Source organism: Excalfactoria chinensis, chromosome Z (genome assembly GCF_039878825.1).
Source record: "Excalfactoria chinensis isolate bCotChi1 chromosome Z, bCotChi1.hap2, whole genome shotgun sequence".
NCBI classification, from domain to species: Eukaryota; Metazoa; Chordata; class Aves; order Galliformes; family Phasianidae; genus Excalfactoria; species Excalfactoria chinensis.
In genome coordinates this window covers 58,336,297-58,358,321 of record NC_092857.1, presented here as the reverse complement: position 1 = coordinate 58,358,321, position 22,025 = coordinate 58,336,297, and the positions used below count along the sequence as shown (strand labels likewise).

General features: G+C 37.4%; 1 protein-coding gene across 10 annotated transcripts in view; it reads left to right on the top strand.

Annotated features, from left to right (window-relative positions):
• The window catches only part of ARB2A (ARB2 cotranscriptional regulator A), a 260,171-nt gene that overhangs the window by 126,344 nt on the left and 111,802 nt on the right, over positions 1–22,025 (top strand). For 9 of the 10 annotated variants that reach the window (XM_072358861.1, XM_072358857.1, XM_072358859.1 and 6 more), the window contains one exon: positions 7,848–8,066. The exons of the other annotated variant lie outside the window; for it this stretch is intronic. In XM_072358861.1, the coding sequence (XP_072214962.1) occupies positions 7,848–8,066 (219 nt within the window). The remainder of the gene's footprint in view (positions 1–7,847; positions 8,067–22,025) is intronic. 10 annotated transcript variants of the gene reach the window in all.

Below are 22,025 nucleotides of genomic sequence, written 5' to 3'. Positions count from 1 at the left end.
CTACAAGCCACCTCCCTGAGAACGGGAATGAAAATACATACTAAAAACAAGTGAATTTTTTGTCATTCAGACCGGAGATTGTTAGACTGTGGTCACAAACGATGGTCAGCGCTTAATTGATGTTGCCTTGCAAGACTTTGGTAACTTAAATATTTTACAGAAAACACTTAGTACAAGATGTATTTTTCTTTTACGCTGCAGAACAAAAAGCTGAAATACAGACCTTCAAAGAGATTTATGTTTTATCTCTTTTGCTGTAGTAGTTTAATATGTATAAATTCTTGCAGATGAAAGGCGAAGTAGAAGAACTTGGCTACTCAGATTGCCTCAGCACAAGCTAAAGATGTTAAAAGTCTAGACAAAGCTCTGAGCCCACTGAAATGCCAACAGAACACTTCACAAAATGCTTACAGAAACATTTTACAGGGTTAGAAAAGGGAAGGAAACAAGGTACATTTTAGAATAAACTCATTTTGTCTTCTTGTGCTACAAAAAAAAATATATATATATAAGCTTGCAACTTATTTGGGGGTATTCTCATTACAAAATACATTTGAGAATAATTAAGACATACTGTGACATTCTCTGGGAGGAGACAAAGTGGATTCGAAAATGTATTTGCAGCAGAGAACTTTTGCTGTCAGCCAAAAGTATGCAGAGAAACACCATAGAAACATCAAAAAATTCTGCAGTCAGCTTCATCTCTGCTTCTCATTTGAGCATAAGTTTCAGAGAGTAACTATTACTCCCCTTGGTTTGCCCACCGGTAAATTGAAATTAATAATTATGTGTTTCTTCTGTGGGTGTTGCGAAAGTATTTGATAACCTTTGTGTTTCTGGTGCATTGCTTTCAAGAAGTTCTGTATAAAGCTGAATGACCTTTTAACCAAAGCCTTAGTTAAAAAGTAAAATATGCAGGAGTTTCCTATGTGAAACTTTGAACCGAGCTGAACCTTCTGCAGTTTTTCTAGGAAAAGAAAGTAAGGTAGTTTCATAAGAGAAGAGAAAAAGCCTTCAGAATACAGACGTTAATTACAGAAGGGGATCCTGTAAGGTGTCATTAAAAGATGCCAGGCCTTGGGGAAAACTGGTGAATTCGTCCTTTCATGGATTGTGTGGACCCCAAAGCTGTGCACAGTTAGTGAAGAAGAGCAGAGACCATTATTGCAGCCTGGACAGTTATTATGGAAGGATTATTTGCAGTTCTGTACTTCGCCTGCATGGTTGAGGTGAATTCAGTTCCATTCAGCCTCCACTGATAGCCTGAAACTTGTGTTAGGGAGAGGTGATGAGGCTGAGGTTTATTAAGCAGCATCTGAAGCAATATCTGAAAATGAACATAATTATTTCCTATTAGTTCACAGAGTTAAGTTAATGCTACCGCATTTCACTTTCGATGAGAAACAATTTTCTGCTGAAAGCTGTGATGAAATTAGTGCTTACAAAGGCACAGAAGTTCCCAACCAAGAATAGAGGGTGCAGCTGAGGGAGTAAAATCTTTATGGTACATGGATGTGTTTACTCAGTTTTGGCCTTGGGAACAAACACCATGAAACAAGATTGCAGATCTTATGCGCAGACATATTTAGGTTGCTAATTATAGACATATGTGGAACATTCATTCTTTTCAAAACTTTTCAACAGTAAACTCAAAATGTGGTAACAGTTTATCTCTTTTTTTTTTTTTTTAGTTTTTAGCTTTTTCTTTTTTTTTTTTTAGCTTTGAATATTGATGTGTTTAGTAAAGCTGCACCAGCTCCAAATTATCAAATATTGAAGTGAAGCGCACCAGTACCATATTTTGTGCTTTCCAACTCAAAGTTAGGTATGGTGAAATAAGATGAATACAGTTCTGCATGCAAAGAGACTCAGGCTAAATGCAGTGAGGATTTAGAAGGCAGTAGGAGAAAGGAAATAAGGAGTTTATTGTTTTTCTAGCTCTAATATTCATTAAAAGTTAGTAACGCAGCAGGTGACAGTTTGGGTAAGTGTAAAGTGAGTGTTTTGAAATAAATAGGAGTTGGGTGACCTGGGATGTCAGGGCTCTAGACAAGGGTGTGTGTTTGTCAATATATCCTACATGTTTTACAGACTCCTCAGGGAACAGGGGAAGATACAATTTCACCTTTTCTGTGCCAAAACATTTTAATTATATCTTCTTCCAAGTACAGCGGTTCAGTAACCAAGGAGCTGACATTGATGCATGTGTTGATAAAGCTGCAAACATTCAAAATGAGATTAACAAAGATTTTGAGGAAAGGGTGACAGCTAATTTTGCACAGTATTCTGCATCTAATTCAGGTCAGTGTAATGATAGAATATTTTATAGCGGTTGTGTCATCCGAGGGGACTTTTATGATGCTTTGTGTCTTTGAGTATTTGTGTGTCTGAAAGTATAGTTCTTCATACAACATTCAAACTTTCTATTGAACATCTATTGGTTGTAGCAAAAGCAGGAGTAAACTTTAGCATTTAGAAGCTTTCTTTTTTTTTTTTTTTTATATGTATCCATCAGCATTCATTGCAGTAATAGGTTCTTTTTGTCTTATTCACCTTGGAAGTACTGACTTCCGGTGTGAAATGGACTCAAAACTAATGCACCCATCTCGTAGCGACGTTTTCTACTTGCAAAAAGATCAGATGGAAAGTTATATTAAATGTATTTAAATTATCAAACTGTAGTTTCTTTGTATTGTGTGAGACCTTTTGAGAACATCTCAATGTATTTCTGTTCTATTCTCCTCCTTGTTTGAAGGCAACTGACATTCTTCTTTCACTTTTCTTTTTGTTTGTGAAATTTTCTTCTTTTTTTCTATCCACTCACTTCTCCATCTGCTTTCACTTTTGTTTGCTTGGGCCGTCTCTCATCCCAACTTGATAATGAGGAATGCGGTGTGACCCTGACCTCTATCAGCCCATGCATGACCTTCTGACTCCCCCACATAACCTTTGACCTTCTCTTTGACAGCTTGATTAATTACCCTGTGTTATGATTTATGAGTAAGTGCTATGTAAAAATAATAGACAACAGGTGGTCCTCTAAAAACTTTTTGTGGCATGTTTTCTTTTCCTGCCTAGCTTGATGAGCTATTTTAAGTTGGGAACTTAGTGGGACAATGTGTGTTTGGCAGTAACACGGCATTTTTACACACTTGGACACGGCGCTGGAATTCAGCGCACCCAGAGCTGAGGTGTAGCTGGGATGAAAATATTGCAAAGTGTTAGTAGGGCGCAGTAGCCAAAATGTACATTGGGTGGAAACAGAAAGCGGAGTCAACTGACATTGCAGGCGTTTCAGTCTCAGGTCACGTCTTGAGAAAATTGCTCAAATAATGGAGGGGGCATTTTTCAGGCTGAGCTGCATCTCCAACAGCTATGTTTACTTTAACGCTTCACTAGTGACTTCTGATTGGTTGTCATGACCTCATCCCGCTGTTGCACCTACGATGTCGCAACAGTGACATATATGTACCCTTCTTGTGAAAAAGATGGGGAATATAGAGAACGTGCATCTTTCAGAAAGATGAATGGACGTTGCCATGTCCATTTTAACCACAGGCAGGTTTAGGAGACGAATGCTTGGAGCTGCATTTCCCTTGGGAATTAACTCTGGCCTTGCTGCAAACAATCCATACAGAAGTATGAACTTGGAAATTCAGGGCAATAAGGCTTAGGAAAATGATCTCTTTCAGACCCTTGCATGCAGTCCAAAAACATAGTTGCATAGGTCAAAAGATTCCTCTCCAGCCCTGACCTTTCTGGTCACATATGGTATCCCATCTTGGTGGATTAATATGCAGAGCTGAATGCTTTCAGCTCATTATTCATTTGGCCAGGCAGAAGAGGTTTCAAAAGACTGAGAGTTTACCTCAACTACTTTGAGATTCTTCCTCCCCCCACTTGCCCCCCCACCCCCCACCTTAGTCTTACTGCCAGATGCAATCATTTTTATATTCCTTCAATTTCGAACGGCTTGCTTGAGCTTCCAGTAAGAGACAAAGCACTCTTGCAATTCTGCTTGTGTGTTACTGTGAAAAAGGCCCTTCTACATTGTTCTGCCTTTGTAGTAAAGGTATTGTAACTGAGATTTTTGATTCCTTCCAACACTTGACCTTTTCAGCTGTCTTCTCTTTCTATCATCATTTCCTCTACCTCCAGAAGTAGTTACTTGGAGGTTGATAGTAGTTGGTATAGCTGATGTTTTGCTGCCAACTTATCCTGAAGCGAATTGCAGGAAATAGCTGTTAATAGAGTATTCCAGTCTGAAAGAGAGACTGTGATTGTGTCCCCTGAGCTAGTAGATTAGGGACTGGAACTTGTATTCATCAGTTTCTATCCTGATTATTTCTTCTCATCACAGATATACTAATGGGTGATGCAGACAAACTTCTTTGACTTCTGTGTGGCATCTGTATTCTTTCAGATATGTGGTAGAGCACTGAGCTTGGCTTGTTTCAATTAGCTGAAGATGTTCGGAAAATTTTCTTACCATTGTTAGAAAATTTAATTTTTTAGTATGAGAAAAAACTGTGCACTTTACACAGTGGTTTAACATTCTACATGCCCTGGGTGCATAGAAAAACCACTCCATGATTACATACACAGAAAACGTACCAAACTTTAAACTTCCCAGAATTACAGTAATTACTGACATCTTAGTTCATTGCATTTTAATAATGCTGTAAGTTCATCAAGACAGAAGTTGGTATTTTTAATGCCATTGCGAGGTACAAACCTTCTGACCATGACTTCTATTTTTTATAAGTTTTTAATGGATGTCATTTTGGGGGGGGGGGGCTGCTGAGTAGTTATGGCAAAGATTGTGTGTATCTTGCTTATTATTAAAGCTTCCTGAAGGCCTGTTTTTAAGAACTAGAGGGTTATTTTTTACTGAGTTTTGCATTAATTTGCATTTTGTTCAACTACACTGAAGAGTTCCACCTTTTTTTTTTTCATTTTCTGTTCGCACTGAAGTACAGTGGTGCATCCCTACTCTTAGGACTACATTTTAAGAAAGGAACTGAACTTAAAAGACATGTTTACGTGGATGTTATCTAAAGCTATGTATTCATTCTCAATGGAAATTAATAGAAGTAAAAAATGCTCACATTAAGGCTGACAAAATCATGGTATCAGGTGCAGTTTTTACCTGTCGTACTTTCTCCGTGGTGCTGCTGTCAAATGCTTGTTACTAACAAATCTTGCTGGTGCCATTGCTTACATGTTGTAATTTCGGATGCAGAGGACAAGGGAAAGGGAATCATAAACAAAACAATCCAGAGTATATTATTTTCCCAAGAGAAATTCTTATGAATTATAAGGTGATAGTTTTTCCCACAGATGAGGAGGGAAACAAAAAAACAAAAAAACAAAAACAAACAAAAAAAAAAAACTCAGTTATTACTAATTATTTTAATTGTACTGATAGGAAAGACAAGCTATCTCGGGGAAAAGAAGCTTTAAAGCGTAGAGGGAGATGTGTTATGCTGCTTAAAATATAATTGATAAAAATCCTCTAATTGATTTATGACATGGGGAATTTAAAAATGGAATCGTATTTCATCTGTTGATGTCTATGTGAAAAATTGACATTGTGTCCTCATAAAACTGGACAAATGAGTCATGTAATTTTCAGTTACATAATCAATAACTTAGACAAATTCTACTTCTTTGATGATTTATGTGTCTGTTTTGTGGTCAGCTAAAAGTGGACGCAGGGTTTCAAATTCCTGTAACACTTGTAGACCCATAATAAATACATGAATTTTGCATTTGGCATTGTATAGAAGGCAAAAGGAATCGATACGCAGAGTGTCTTTGCTCAGAATGAGCAGGTCAAGAAGATGAACAACAAAGGGAGCAGTCTGTGTTGCGCGACGAAACCACCAAAGTGCTTGGTGATGACTGTGGGGATAAGTTAGTCCCTGCTCCACAGTCAGCAAGCTGAAGTCACGCTTTCATCCCCAGTAATTTAGTAACACGTATCTGCTGAAGTGCTGTTCTACCCTGTGCTGGATTCGGGGCTTTGAAATTTGTGAGCTGGAAATTTATCTGCTGATAATGTGGTATTGTGCTTCAATACGGGCACTGAAGGCACAGGCAGCTTTTGAACCATGCCTCCTTTTGTTTCCTGTTTCTCTTTGCCCCTCCCCTTTCCTCCGCTTATTTATTTGGCTATTTATTTATTTATATTTACCTAAGTTCAATTCACTCAGCAGAGAGGGCAGGGAAGAAACATGACAGGGAGACCACTTACTCACGGTACCGAATCTAGTAAGGAGGCAATTTTCTCTTTGGCCTATGGTGACCTTTTTTGACGATGTCCCTTACACCAGAGACAGTGTACTGAATGCCTCTATTTCACCCTGTTTAGCAGAGTGCAACAGTGTCCTTTAGCTTAGTTTTGGTGGGAGGAGAAGCTATGGCAGAAATTTGAGAAGGGCGTGAAAAGTTGTGCGGGCACAAGGAAGAGGGGTAGGAACTTCCTTCAAATGTGATTTTGATAACTAGTCGAGTGTGTCCAACTGTAGAAAATCACTAAGTGACAATCTGTCTACCTGACAGTGATCACAATGTGTTACAAGATTTTTGAATAGCTCTACAGATTAGAATAAAGCAAGCCCGAATAAAGTATCTTTTGTCAGCGTAGATTTGGTTTACTCTGGTGAAGCTAGGTACGTGGACTTCTTTGATCTCCTCGCCTAAGTGCAGAACGGAGCATTGAACGAAAATCTGGAATAAAGCTGTTCCGTTCGATAATTAGCGTAGACAGTCTCAAAAAGTGAGTCTTCATTAAAATTTACTTTTAAAGAACAGCTTGATTTTCATTGGGAAGCCGTGGTAACTTTAAGGACTCATCTGTTAAATGCAGGTGCTTCCCCTTTTCTCCCTACATTTGCGATTATCTTTCACAAACGTTACAATTCTTATATGATTTATCATCATTTAAAAATCATAATAAAATGATTGGATGACTTATTCAAGATTTATTTCTCATTCATAAATTCATGTATTTTTTCAACCAGCTCATTTTCCAAGGCACAAAAATGCAGCTGGTACGTTCAAAAGCATCCTGCAGGTCACAAATTTTCTCTGGGTTTGTTGAATGTGGGACATAATCCCAATGAAGTTTTAGAGCAGATTTAAAGCTGTGCTTAAAAGTCTTCTCCACAGTAAAATAGTTGACTTGTAAGCAATACCACTGAATCAGTTTTAGTATTGATTCATTGTTTCTGCCGCTATTGGCTTGTGCAGACTATGCTTGTCAGCTAGACAAAAGGTTTTACTATTTTAAACTGCGCTGAATAATTTTCCCATGCTTTCTTTAATATATATATGAATTCCCTCTATCCTTTCTCTTTTAAAGGTTTTTATTGGCTGAGCATACGGCTTTTTATTCATCATTATGTAGAGTTTTTAAAATAATATTTTGCTTACAGTTTTAATACTGTTTTCTGAAAAAGTCATATAACATGCTTATGAATAAAACAACATATTAAATTATTTTAAAGGTAAATCAGGCAACTTTTCTGATGCCGAGGGATGCGTATATGCATAAGTGCATGCACAGACATATTCACACATCAATATCCCTTTAATGACAGAAAAGAAGCAAAATTATATTCTTAAAATGCTCTTCTAAAAATTACGTTACGTGAACTTGCTGAAATAAATATGTGTTTTTAAGAGCATTAAAGTAAACACAAAGCATTTTCAAGTATCAAATCTCCCTTTTGATATTTCTTTTTTTATTTCTTTTTTCTTTTTTTGTTGTTGGTTTTGGGTTTGTTTTTTTTTGTTTTGTTTTGTTTTGTTTTGCTTTTTTGTTTTTGTCTCTTCTAAAACAGGAAGGCTATGGAGTAATAGTACTGAATCCCAATGAGAACTATATTGAAGTGGAGAAGACAAAAGACCAAGTACAGCTGTCTTCTGATAGCTCAGATGAACCTGCAGAAAAGAGGGAAAGAAAAGATAAAATCCAGAAGGAAACAAAGAAACGGCGTGACTTCTATGAGAAGTATCGAAATCCACAAAAAGAAAAAGAAACAGTGCAGATGTATATTAGAGTAAGTTTCTTTTATTTTTGTTTGTCCTTGTTACTGATGGGTCGATATGTTTGCTGTCCATATTAGCTAATAAGTAGCATGATTTTTTAAAAACAAACACATTTCTGCAATGGCATTCAAGAGTTCATACAGAGTTCCTCGCTCTTTATTCTATTGATATTTTTTGTCACTTGCTGAATGTAAAGTAAGTTTTGGAAGAGTTACAAAACAGTCCTTTCTAATTTCAAAGAGGAACTTCAAATAAACCCCAGAGGAATGCACTGGTGCTATCAAGAAAGAGGATGATTTAAGGAAGACTTTGTACAAATGATTTTATATACAGAGGTGTACATATGAAACACCTTCTAGAGCAACTTTGGCAACACATTAGCTTCACATGTCATGCATGCATTTATTGTATTACATTGTCATATACTGGGGAGGCGGTAGTTATAGGCTGATAGATTTTTAACGTTACCTGCTGAATTAATAATGTACTGTGGAAAATACTGGTGTTCATCTTGCGTGGTAGCAGATTTACCCTATAATGTATTGTTTTCATATGAGCAGCCATCCATTGTGTTTCTGCTGAACTTCTGAAGGCAGATAAAGGAGAGTTATTAATATCTTAATAAATATTTAAGCTAGAATAGTTTGAGAATGGTGTAATGAGGAAACTCTGTCCCCTGCTCTTTTCTTACTCACTGAACCTTTGCACTTTGTAATGCTACCAGCATGGGATCGTTATAACAGTGCTACCCGAGGATTTCTAATTCTGCAGGGGGCACAAACAATATTATTTGCACTTTGACACATTCTGCTTCATATACATACTATGCATTATACATTCGAGACTGAGTCATGCAATATCCAAAGCCTTTATTATGAAAGTTAGCATTTTCATTCAGCAGTAAAACATGTCAGAAAAGCCACACCATGCTTAAATCAGTAAAAACGTACATGACTTTCTGTTGTAAAACAGAGAAAAATCCAGCACAAGAGATGTTAGAATCATCTTAAATTTTGAAGTGCTCCTGCTAATTGTGGCATAACATTGAAGTGTTTGTAGGAGAAATACAGCAGTACTAACTAGATAAGAGGTTTTGTAGCCTGGACCTTAAGAATCACTAATACCATAAATATCACCGTATCTTTTAAAGAAACATCTCACAACTGAGAACAGGAAACAAAAGGATCCATATACATATTCAAAATCACCAACAGAGCACTGCTGTGTGAGTTTTTTATTTTCTTTTTTCTCTCCTCTTTATGAGATATGCCATTCTTCCTAGCGGTCAGTCTCTGTCTCTTAAGAAGGCAGTGAGTCTTCTGTCTAATTGCATCAGAAGCTGGTGATCATTATTGTGTTGTCCTGAAATGTGTTTAGTCAGCATGCTGGCCCAGTGTCCTCTTATTGAAAGTAAACCTCTTCTGATACCTCTTTTAGCAGTTCCACCTTCTAGTGTCTCTTTTGCTTGATGAGGCATGAAATTTGTCTACAGGAAGTTTGACCCACAAAACGGAAAATGCACGACTCCATACCATTTTCTTTTTCACATGGGTCTGTGCCTCAAATATGACTTCGCATTCTCTTTATTCAATGTTCCTCAAACCAAGGGAAGAAGTTTTAATGAAAGGGTGTGTAGTGGTCTTCTTTCCAGGGTGAAGTAAATGAAATTGAGCTTTCTGATTCAATTGGTGCTTTATTCTGAAAGAATCCTTTATATACCTATATGTATGTATGTATATATGTGTGTGTGTGTGTGTTCTTAAATAGGCTCTGATGCAGAGAGGCTTCTTGAAACAGAATGAAAAATATCCCTGCTTTGGTGTGCAGCAGGATACATTCCTGCAGTATACTTGCCTGCTAGTTTCTGAAACAAAACCGAATCACCAGTGGAATACCATTTACTCTGCTGGGTAGAACTGCGAAGTCTGTAAAAACTTAAGACAGGTGGCTGCAATAGGAGCTGTGAACATAGCATGCTCTGCACTGTTGATAATCTCTCCAGGCATAGCATGATGCAGACAAAATGGTTCGATGCCATACTTACAGTGCGTTTCTTGCCTCCCATGCTTGGGTCTGTTGAACTGTGTTTGCTAAGAAAGCACCCTTTCCTCACACCATGGGATCACTGCTTGCATTACTTCAGCTGTGAGATGACAGTTTTTGGAGCTGGTTTACAGGCAACCTGAAAGAGCAATTCAAATTCAAAAATATGAATTTTACTTGCCCTGTGGTAAGGAATGCTTTTGACTCACTAACATCTTGAATAAGAGGAAAAAAAATCATAGCGTCACTCTACCAAAGTATTTAAGGATGGCATATGTTTTGATAGTAATAACTGAATCATTTTTTAAACTACAGAGTAAGCCTTAGATCACCTTTGCAAAGCAAGGCAAATGGGTACAAAGATCAAAATTTTCCTCTCAGCAGCTGTGGTAGATACATTCCTTGAGATACAGTGAAGGCATCCACAGCAGATAACGTTGGACAATTCGTGTGTGTCAGATATGCTGGAGATGTTGTTTCTGACAGTAAAGAAATAGGAATAAATATCCTGTTATGTTATCATAGGGTCATTAAGATCTGTTGTGTTCTGATATGAAATAACACATGATGAAATTAAAGGTGTCTGGATGGATGGTGGTCCAACGTGTGTAGTTAGATGTTCCAAGATGTGCGAAAATGAAATTCTTTAAGTATTTTCTTTATTTTTGTAGAAAAATGCAAATCAGTTGGGATATTCGGGAATATGTAAAGGCAGAGTCTTAAAATACAAAATCTCAAATTGCACTCTATTTTTGCACACACACAAAAAAAGAATATAAATAAAAACGACTATTAGACTGTGTAGTGCATTAAGCGCAGTGCCTGAAAGATCAAAGTACTTATTGTTCCATGCTGTTAGTTTCTTTAACTATGAAATAATGTACTTTCTGGCATACGTTATAGCTTGTTAAAGGGGCTGATTTGGTCTGGGCTATAAACATCATATCAAACATTATGGCAGAAAAACCTGCTTAATATGTTTTGTAATAAGACAGAATTTTTTTGTTCTTGAAAACATCTGCCAAGTGAATTCATGAGTGAAGACAGAAAATGTCATCAATTCAGTAACAATCTTATAAAATTGGTTTCTTTTTTAGCAAGGCAAACCAAGGAGAAAACTTCATGATAATAAGTATTGACGATAATACTTTATAGAAATATTAAATAAGAGCATTTTACTTTTATCTAACATGTTAATGAATGCAATATGAATTTTAATACTCTTCAGATTTTAACAAGCGTATTGCCAGCAAATCGTTCTAAAAGCATCTGTTTTTTAATGTGTTGAATGCAAAATTAAGTCAAATAGCTAAATATATACATACTTCCTTTTAAAAAACATATCCCTATCCTTACTTATAGATACTACCATTTTTTCTCTAGACCACCAGAGGCTGCTGCTGTACATATTGCCTAATGCTTCCCCCAGAAACGTAATGCCCTAGCTAGCCTTCATTTATTACTGAACTAAACTGAGAATTTGTTGATCTCTAACCTTTTTCTATGGAAACAGATCATACGGGCTTAAATGTGACATGATTATTCTCTCCGTCCTCCAAGCCATCTCCCACTCCCCACAGATTTTCACATTGACAGTGTCTTCTCTATGTCAAAAGACACTTAGAAATGTAAATCAGTATTTATCCCCTTCTACATAGCATTCGCCACTTAAACAAGTATACTGAATGAATTCTGAAATGTTAGTAAAGAAAAAAGCCTAGATCACGTAATTTTATAATAATAGTAATTTGCAATAATGTTGTTGCCACAATAGTCAGAGGATAGCAAAGAAGCAGCAAAGGAAGAAGTAGAAGAATTAATATCTTTTATCAGACCAGCTGATGGGGTCAGAGTTTCTGGGCAAGGGGATAAGCCTTTCCTTGGCCCGTCTGCTAGGAATATTTCCCCAGAAAGATTAGCTCCATTAATAAAGACGATTCCTGTGGCAAATTTTATTTTTGCTGTAGCACAGTCTACAACAGTGCTGTTTATACTAGCAGCATATGAATGAAATTAAGTTAATTTTGGATGCAACTTTTTTTAAATAATTTTTTTTTCCCCTTTTCCTGTGAGAGATTAAATAGAAAATGATCGTGTGCAACTAATTAATTTGTTTTGCTAAAAACGCATGTATCAGGATAACCCATGCCAATATTTAGGAGCAAGTGGTGCAAAGTGGGCTTATTAACGCAGGGCTGATGCGCAGTGATGCTGGCGGGCAACACAAGCTGGTGGGACGTGAGCAGGCTGCGTGCCATTGCTGCGTGTTCTTTGCTCAGACCAACACGCGTGGCAGAAGGCCGACTGCCCAATGGTGCACGCCAGCTTTCAGAGCAGCAGATTTTGTGTGGAGATCGAGCCCCGTCCTGAGTTTGGCCTGCAGGCAGCTGTGTGGCCTGGCCTGTGGCCGTCACCTCTGCCCGCCCTGCCACTTGGCAAGGGTCTCATCCAAAGCCTGTGTGACTGCATTAGTGTGCTGCTGAACCCAAGCTAATAAGCCCTTTATTCCACCAGAAGAGACAAGATGACAAGCGCTAGGCAGACAGCTCCCAAGGGGCAAGGGACATGTTCAAGCACAGGAAAAGTCTGTGGCAGAACTAGGAATCGGGCCTCCCACCTCCAGAATCTCACCCAGTCTTTATAGTGAAAAGCCTTTTTTTTTTTTTTTTCCCCTTCTTATGACTTTCAGAGTAGGTTTGCCTACAGCTGAAGTAACATATGCTTTTGGTTTTTTACTTTGTCCGTATTTACTTTTTAGAGCCCATTACTCCCTTCGGTGCTTGGGAAGTTTCTTTTATAGAATTGTCATCCTGGCAGTGGAAGGCTTACGAGAGCTGATTAAATGTTACTGCAGTTTTATTGTTCTTAGCAACACATGCAGTTAGGTGCTGGGACATAAACATCTTGTGACATTTTGGATGCCCAGGGGTCTCTCTTACACCTGCGGAGGTCTGGCAGCTGTGCTGCAGGTCCTACTGCAGGCCTGCATTGCATTGCACCAGCCTCTGAGGCCAACTGCAGAACTGTAACCCATCAGATTTCACTGAGGACCAACACTTAAGCTTCTAAGACTTGGATTCCTAAAGGGTCAGATAGCTTGGAACCCCAATAATAATTTCTGTAAAACAGGAAAGAAGTGTTCATAAAACATTTCATTCTATAGATATTACAGTGAACTGACATCTTGCAGTTTAAACTCTACTAGTTTCTACAAAGGCTGTTTAGTTTGTGCAGCTATATTTGGTATTTCTAAAAAACCTGAGACTGTATGGACTTCTTACAGTAAGTTTTGCCTGGAAAGTTATGCTTGCCTTTTTTCCTGGAGCAAGCAAGAAATCAGAAAAGCAGATAATCAGTGAGGGAAGATTCTGCATCTCTTAAAGAGCACAACTGGCTCTTCATTCCGCTGCACCCTCTCTTTGTTCTGCATCTCAGAAGTATGGTTTAATCAAAGAAAAGGAATAAATCGGGGCTATCTTGCTTTCTTGTCTTTCGAACATTCATTACATGATGCCAACAAAATGCGTATTGTTAGATCGGGCTCCTAAAATGTGAGACAAGCCACAGGTTTTCAAAAGAAAGAATCAGCTTGCATCTCTCCTCCCACCATGAGCTGTGCCGTGCTCCTGTTGCTCTAAAAAAGATAGCTGTGCACAGGTCAGCCAAGTCGTCCTTCCTTTCAGTCCTAGTAAACCTGGACAGTTAGCAAGCTAATTGCAAAGAAAACTAGCTCAGCAGAAAGCAGAGCAACTTGTCGAAGGCAAAGGTGAATGAAATATTCAAACTTCTTATACTCAGATAGTGCCTGTCTTTGATTGTAGAGTGATTGCAGATAAGTTCTGAAAAGACTTCACAGATCTTCTAGTCAGTCCTCCTGCCAGTGCAGATTGTTCTCTGCTAGTATCCTTTATCATTTATTGAACAGAATCAAAGATTGGTTTTCATTTTTAACTGGTATCCAAAACAAGGATAATATCCTCTGACTTACTGTATGTATTGCATATTTTGATACTGGATCACAGAAATTAATTTCTCTAAGGTAAACATATATAGTTGTTTTAAGAGGAATGGCTCTGTCGAAAAAAAAGCCAGGTTCCCCTACCTTCCGCCTTCAACCGTACTCTGAAAATGTCTATGGGTTTTGCATAGGGCATACAAAGACTTTACCATGATACACAGAAATCAAGAGAACAGTGGAGTCCTAGGAAACGAATGTCAGCAGACAGGAGACTGGGGCACAGGATACAGTATGTTCAGTGGCGCTGTTTCCACCTTATTTGCTACAGAGAACAAAGTGGAAATTCAGGAAAAAAAATAATAGGAAAAAAAAAAAATCCAGGTTTTGTAACTTAGATTATTCTGGTAGTTCCTCTGTAGTCTGCTTGGCTGCCTCAGCAGTGATCACTGTCAAAGGGGCTGGCAGTAGTGGAGGAAGCACTGGTATGTAAAAATGTGGGAAAAACTGCCTAGAAAAAATATCAGTTCCTGACCTGCAATTCACAGCAGTATGAATTATGATCACCTTGTCATTCATTATATTTCAGAATCATTATGAGCAAAAGATTTTACTATCTGAAGTTCTTCCTTCATGTGAATCTACATTTTGTGTGATGTCATTTTAAATTATTTGCCCCTTGTGAACAAAGTTGATGTTTGAAATCAGTTTGTTGTCATCCCCGTTGAGGGAAAGAAATATACCTTGTTTTGAGCTCTGAGAGTCACGACCTCAGTTCTTTCTGTGCCTTAGTGAACTCCACAGCTGATCAGTACTCTCCGAGAACTACTTTTATACTAACTTCAGAGTTGCTAACTTTGTTTTCACAGTGTCCAGGTAGATGTATTTGCTAAGGTAGTCTGTTTTATGGTATCTACAACCATGACCTTATCTAAATTTTGAAGAATCTTTCGTTCCTCTTTCAGCTGAATCCTTGTTGTATCCTTTTCTTCCTGAATAGAAGGGAATGCTAAACTGATCAAAAATGCTTTTTTGTCTTTTGTGTTTGGTGGTGTCAGTAGCAGGCTTTCTTTCCTCAGTTGTCTGCATGCTGTTCAGCCACGCTGTTCTATACTTTGTAATTTAACAGTTGTTTCTCATTCTTTTTCTCTGTGTTTTTGATTCATACTTGCAAGACTAAATTTGTCAGAATGCAATGACATACTGACATTTTCCTCATCATCAAATAATATTTGAAATTTAGTTAGTCTTCCCAATAGATGGCACTGCTAGGAACAAAGGTATTGAATAACGTAAGATTTAATTTGCATTTTTACTAAGAATTAGATCTATTTATGAGCCTTTAGTTCTTCTGGGCTATAGGGTAACTCTATAACAGTTTGGGAGCTTCTGGTTTGGTACTTCTAGCAAAAGTGTACAGTGAGAAGAATATCCAGCCTATATTGACTATGTTGTTCAGAAGAAGAGGACATCCCTTCGTTAGTACTTTTGACAAACAAAAGTATGTTTCCTGTATTAAAGGTAAAATGTATGAGTTATTATCATTCTGACATGGGGCTTGCACACTGAGGTAGATGGGACTCCAGCTCACTGTCAGAGTTTGCTGAAACAATTTGCCATCACTAAGCTTCTGCATCTCAAAAAAAAAAAAAAAGTATCACTTTTAGTCACCTGCTATTCCACCAATGCAGAATGAAGCATTTCCGCTAACTAATGCACACAAGCATGTGTGCACACAGATGCTAAAGGCACAGCAAACCTAGGAAAGTACTCGCATGTCAGACTCTGAAGGAAATGGGCTCAGTGGTAGTTTGTAAGAATAGAACACATAAGTCTTGAAGGTTTCCTTTTATGAAAAGCAAAGATTTAATCACTGCATCCAGTCTTACAGTACAGCAAGAAATTCAGAAAGTAGTTAATTCAGACAATATGCCCAGTACTTCCTAAGTAACTGCAACATGTTTGCTCTTTGCTAACTAGTGTTTCATTCCAGGATGGCTTTTCATTCCTATCTTCTATATTTTTTCCACCTGCTGTGTAACTGAATAATCTGATTTCCTGGATCTTGAAAGTTCAGACTATGTCCTTCAATCATGGGCAATTGACATCAACGCTAAATTGTGTTACTGCTCCTCTGTTCCTATCCTCATAGAACATACATATAGACATTATGAAGACAAATCTTTAGGAATCTGTTTTGCTGAGGAGCATTTTGAAGTCAACGAATTAAGTTCGGAAGAAATTTTGACTATGTTTGTTGTTTTAAAAGATTTCTAGGTTCTGAATCAAGTTTGTGGACTTATTCCATGGTAAGTCAGCGCCCTTATACATTCCACCCTGCAGTGCATGTCTCTTGGCCTTTGGGCACTGCGCTTTTTTACCTGCAGGGTCTTTTCAGTTCTTTGAAAAATGAGCAAACACATTTGGTGAAAGAATCATGTTTTTCATCAGGCATCCTTTGCATTGGTTGCCAAAAATAAAAATAAAAATAAAAATAAAAATAAAAATAAAAAGGTAAGCTTGTGCTTAATGGTTGTTACTTATTTTTACATCCCTTAACAGTGAAGTTGTTGGCCTTGCTTGAAATCCTCCTTCTTGAGATATGTCAAGTTTTCAGATACTCTTGCCATTTCAAGGTTTACTTTCTTTGCGTTAAGTGAACAAATGAATTATTGCTCTCACAGATCTTAAAATAACAGAATTTGATCACAGTGCCTGCTTGTCCTAAATACCTTTCTGTTATGCTGTAATGTCTGTTCAGTATGTTCTTTTACTGTTTCTTCTCTCTGTCTGTTTTGGAATACCAGCTGCACCTGCCTGGCAGAGTTTGGCTGAGTCTTAAATGAAGTTTTATCCTGATATTCACTAGACGCCATCATCACAGGTGTGGCAGTTCACATAATGTTATTATTCTGTTTTAATTCTGGTGAATAACCATAGCGTGGCATTCTAACAGCATTCTGAAATAGTGTCTATTTCTACCTAAAAATAAAGGCAAAATTGAGGTCAGCTAGAATCAGCAAACAGAAACTGGAGTTGCAAAAGGTGACTAGTGCATCAGTTCTGATGGGAGTTGTGAGAATATACAAAAGTTGGAGGGATGAAGTTGTGATATGGAAATATTGTAAACAAGTTCACATCATCCACAATAGTCTTCTGCATCAAGTGCATTCAAAGTCACTGTCCCAAATGCATGTAGTTCAAAGTTCGAGGAGCCTCTACGACACTGACACGATGCAGCTCACTTTTTTTTCCTTTGATTGAAAGTGTCAGGCTCAGTGCTTGTGAACGGTCCTGCTTGACATTGCTTTGAACAAGGCACTGGACTACAGGACCTCCAGGCATCCTTTCTAGCTAACATGGTTCAGTGGTTCTACATGACCAAGTTCCACTCCAACCCTCAAGGCAGTATTTAAGCTGTGCATAGACTCTGCGGTTGTTGAAGAGAGTTCAGTTTGCCTCTCAGAATATGTGGCACTACTGACAGTGCGCTTGGTCATCCATTTATAAAGAGTAGGTTTAGGTGGCTGAAACCATGAAGCCTACTGAGTCATTAGCATGGCTAATGCCATGTGATCTTTCTTAAGTACTGCAATGTAAACATACCCTGAGAGAGACAGTGATGTTCTTTTGCATTTTTAACCCAGGTGTGTTGAGGAACATAAGATTACTTCATGGATCAAGAAATTCTACAACCTGACTCATCTCCTTAAATTTTGCTAAAAGATCTCAGAGCAATACAGCACTATGGGTTTTTTCACAGATGTTTTCCAGATGTTGCTAGCATGCCCAACTTCGAATAACGGGAAGGATAAATGTACTTTCTATGTCCTTCCTGCTCTTTCTCTTTTGTTATTTCTTCAGCAAAAAGAGTTTTGTCTACATTGTTAAACCGAGTCTGCAAACTTTTGTTTTAAACTACAGAGCAGACTTTGAGTTTGGGGAGCAGAAGAAGTACTCTGTGACATTCAAACTGGCTATTTGCCAAGCGTGTGTTCTGAAAAGGATAGACGTGGCGGAATTTAAAAGGTTGCAATGTTATTAAAGAACTAGTGAACAACATTTTAATTAAGCCTGTGCACAACCACTTTGTAGAACTCTGAAGGTTTTGTCTACACTTAATTTCAAAGTGAACCCTGAGTCTGTATCTCAGGCCAATGCATTAAATGCAAGTTCCCCCCAGTTTCTCTTCTTCTCCAAACTTATACCCGTGTTCATAATGTATTACTAATTTCTTTGGATACACCTGTCCAGAAAGAGTTTTAAGTGAACACTGATCATTAGAAAAAGCCTGTTCATGCAGACACATGCGTTACCAGCTCCAAAACTTTTCCGTGCTGCTTAGTGGAGAGACAGTTTGGGGTATTCTGGCATCTTGCTGGGATATTGGGCATTGTAAATGTGATCACAGTTTGGTGAATTTCCAAGACATCTGGTACCTGGCAACTACTGATTCTTACTGCTTATTGTCAGCTTTATACACAAACAAGATTTAAAACTTAAAATATGTTAGTATAAAAACATTTTTACTAACAGGGCTTAACTACAAAAATAGCAAAATTCATTAAGCATTGATTGCTAAACATTGTTCAACTATTGTTAACCATGGGAGCTCAGAGCTCTTCCAAAATCTCAGTTAAGCAGCAGATCTGGCTAATTAGCTTCTACAAGACATCTAGAGCCAGAAACAACCTACCCAGGGCGTTCCTAGGGTTACAGTTTTTCCACTGTCTTTATTATGGATTGTGCCTGCAGCCACTCTGATCCACCCTTCTGCACAACTTCCTCCCTCTGTCCTGTAGGGCGGCGTTAATCTGCCACCTCTTTTCCCATTTTTCTGCACTTCATTCCTCCTGACCAAACATTCGGATATTACCTGGCAGTCTGGGAATTACGTTATTTTCTTGCAGTCTTTCACTGAAGGTCTAGATTAACATTTCTGTCTTAATTATTACATTGTAGGTTTTGCCCTAGCTTTAAAGGACATGACGTTCCTTTACAAATTATGTCATGAGAAGTATTAATTGAGAGAACACTTTTCAAGTTTTCAGTTTGATCTCTAGGCTTCACATACTTTTACATATCTGTAAAAGATCTGAAATTTGTTTTTGAACGAGGGGAATGCTCTGGGGCTCTTTCACAGAAACCTTGTGCCCCACTGCCTTCCCTGGGGGAAACTACCTTGTTTGTACATGTTAGTAAAGGCTTGAAATATTTCATGTTATATAACGTTAGTAACCACGCAAAAGATTTAAATATATATAGCAAACTGAAGTGTAAAACTGTGGATAAAAACTACATCTTGCTTTTGGCAGTGACATTTTTCTTTTTCCTACTAAACAATGAGAGGTAAGAAACCTCACAGAAGAATGACCTGAGATACTAAGCAGAAGGAGATGCACAATCAATAATGCTTGTATCTTTTTATGATTAAATTTTACTGTGTTTGCATCATTGTCAGCTGGAGTGAACTGGCTTTTTTCAAAGTCTCTGATAGTGTTATAGTATGGTAAAGCCTGAAAGACAGCTGACTTGGGATTTAATGTTTGATAAATAAATACAAGGGTTTTTAGATGTAAATTTTTATGGCAAACTCATATAAATATTGGCAGTGAACATTGAAAGAATCATCTATAAAACTGACAATATGTATGCATCATGGTTTAGAGAAGTTTAACAAAAAGAACTTGAAGGGTGGGATCATTTCAGTTAAAGTGTAGTCAGGTCCAAATCTTCAAAGTAAGCAACTGTTCAAATGAGTATAGGTTGCAGGTGCTGAGTCCTCTGAATCCTGATTTCAAAGTACGTCAAATAAACGGTGTTAGTTGATAAGGGATTAAAATGGCATCAGGAACCATTTTAAGCAGTAACAAAAGCTGTGTGATTGGGGTTTTTTGAGGTGTTTTTATTTTTTTCTTATCCCACCCACCACTGGATACATCATAAGCAACATATTCAATGTAAGATTGTAGATTGTTCTCAGTATCTTCATTTATTTCTGAAATTTCAACAACATTTTTGTTCAGTATGTAGTCTCAATAAGACCCCCAATGTCTGGCCTGTGCTGCCTGAGTTAGAAGATTGCTCCCAATTTTCCAGTTAGGTCAACCAAAAAAATTAAGATATGATAGAGGGTCAGTGAAAGAAATTCATATCAAAACAACTGCTCACCATGTCATTATGACAACCTGCTGTAACAAATGTGCTTCTGTTTTAACTTATGACAATTAATTGCTAAAAGTAATTTAATCTGACAGTGGCAAGATGTTGAAAGACTCGTGAAGATGTCATAAAAGCGACCTTTCTGCCCATGTGCAACCAAAAGCCATTTTTAACAAGGAGCCTCAAAAACAGTACAACTTCTTTTGTACTTTGTTAATTAGTTATTGATTTGAAACAATGCTCTGCCAAATATTGTCAGATTAGCTAGACGCCAGCAAGGTCACAGTGTGACAGTCTAGTCCTGATAATCTTATAGTATATGAGAATTCTTTTTTCTCTGAACCTTTTGTTCTGATATCCTGAGAATTACATTTCCTGGCTTTAGCATTTGTGCTAATTTAAAATACAGCCAAGCTGTCTGTTATGTAGTTGGATGTTTTGAGTTGTTGAAAGATGACACTACGTTAGAAGAAAAATTGGTAGTGATCTAATGTCTAATAATCATAGTTGTCCACAACGTGCTGCTGCTGCTGCAGTACCAAAACCTTCACTGATCTGAGAGAAGAAGAGTATAGTTTAATATAACTGTTGGTATGAGGATGGTGCAAGTCCAAGTCAGAGGTAAAAAAAGCAAGTCCAGTGGTACATCAGGATGAAAGATCATTTCCTAGTATAACTTATTGACAAATAAAAGTGCTGGCACTTTTATTTGTCAATAAGTTATACTAGGAAATAATCATTGTCAATAGTGGGCCTAAGCAGTAAAACCGAAGAGCAGAATTAAGGCTTGAATAACTCAACATCCAACTTTTCACAGTTCTGGGTCAGAAGATTACTGAAACAAAAAACCAATAGAAAACATGAATCTGAATGTGGGGTTGTGTTTGTCATTCATGTGGATAATTATTTTATACACTAGTGACAGTTACTTCAAATATAGTTAATTATAGTAGGCTAACACTGCATATTAAGGATCTTCAGCAAGTCTTTACAACAGTGCAATAAGTAAATAGCGTATCACTTTACTTAAAGCACTGAGCACTTTCTTCCTTTTATTAGAAGAAATCGAATAGCTTTGAGGCTGTTAAATCTTCCCTTCACTTAGATAACCACTTCTGAGTGTTTGTAATAAATAGAGACAAGAATATCAAAAAGAAAAGCACAGAACGAAGCTGTTCTATTTAGTTTAACTCATGTAACAGATACAAACTCTGCTGCAGAGATTTTACAGCCTAGCTTTGTTCTCAAACCAAAACTGTTAATGAAAACACTAAGTTGTTGTTTTACTTAAATGTGTTGAAGTTTGTTAGATTCACTGTTTCCGGTGGTGAGCAAAATCTGCATTTTTCTTGGCCAAAACTCTGTTTTTCTTGCAATGGCATGGTTAAAAAATGTCTGTTTCTCATTACAACATATAAACAGATTGAAAGAACAGGAAAGTAAAATACTCTTTAAGTGCTTTAGGAAATAGAAAAGGAACACTTCTGTATTCTGACTTCCATGCAGAGTTTTTGAATGGAAGTTCTTTAATACTTCAAAATAAGTAGTTTTAATGTTAAGAAAAATTCAGGTATTCATTTAAACTAGGAAATCTTTTTCAGTGTGTCTCACTCAGGCAGTTCCTTTTTGTAGAAGTATTGTATTCATTTTTAATTTGCTTTTCACCACAATTAATCTATTAATTGCTAGAAACATGACTGGTAGAGAAGACAGCTGCGAATATATAACCTGATGGTCTGTTTTAGCAATGTTCTTTTGTTCACATAATTCAATCACATAAAAGACCATCCTTGGCTATCATTTTGTTAAG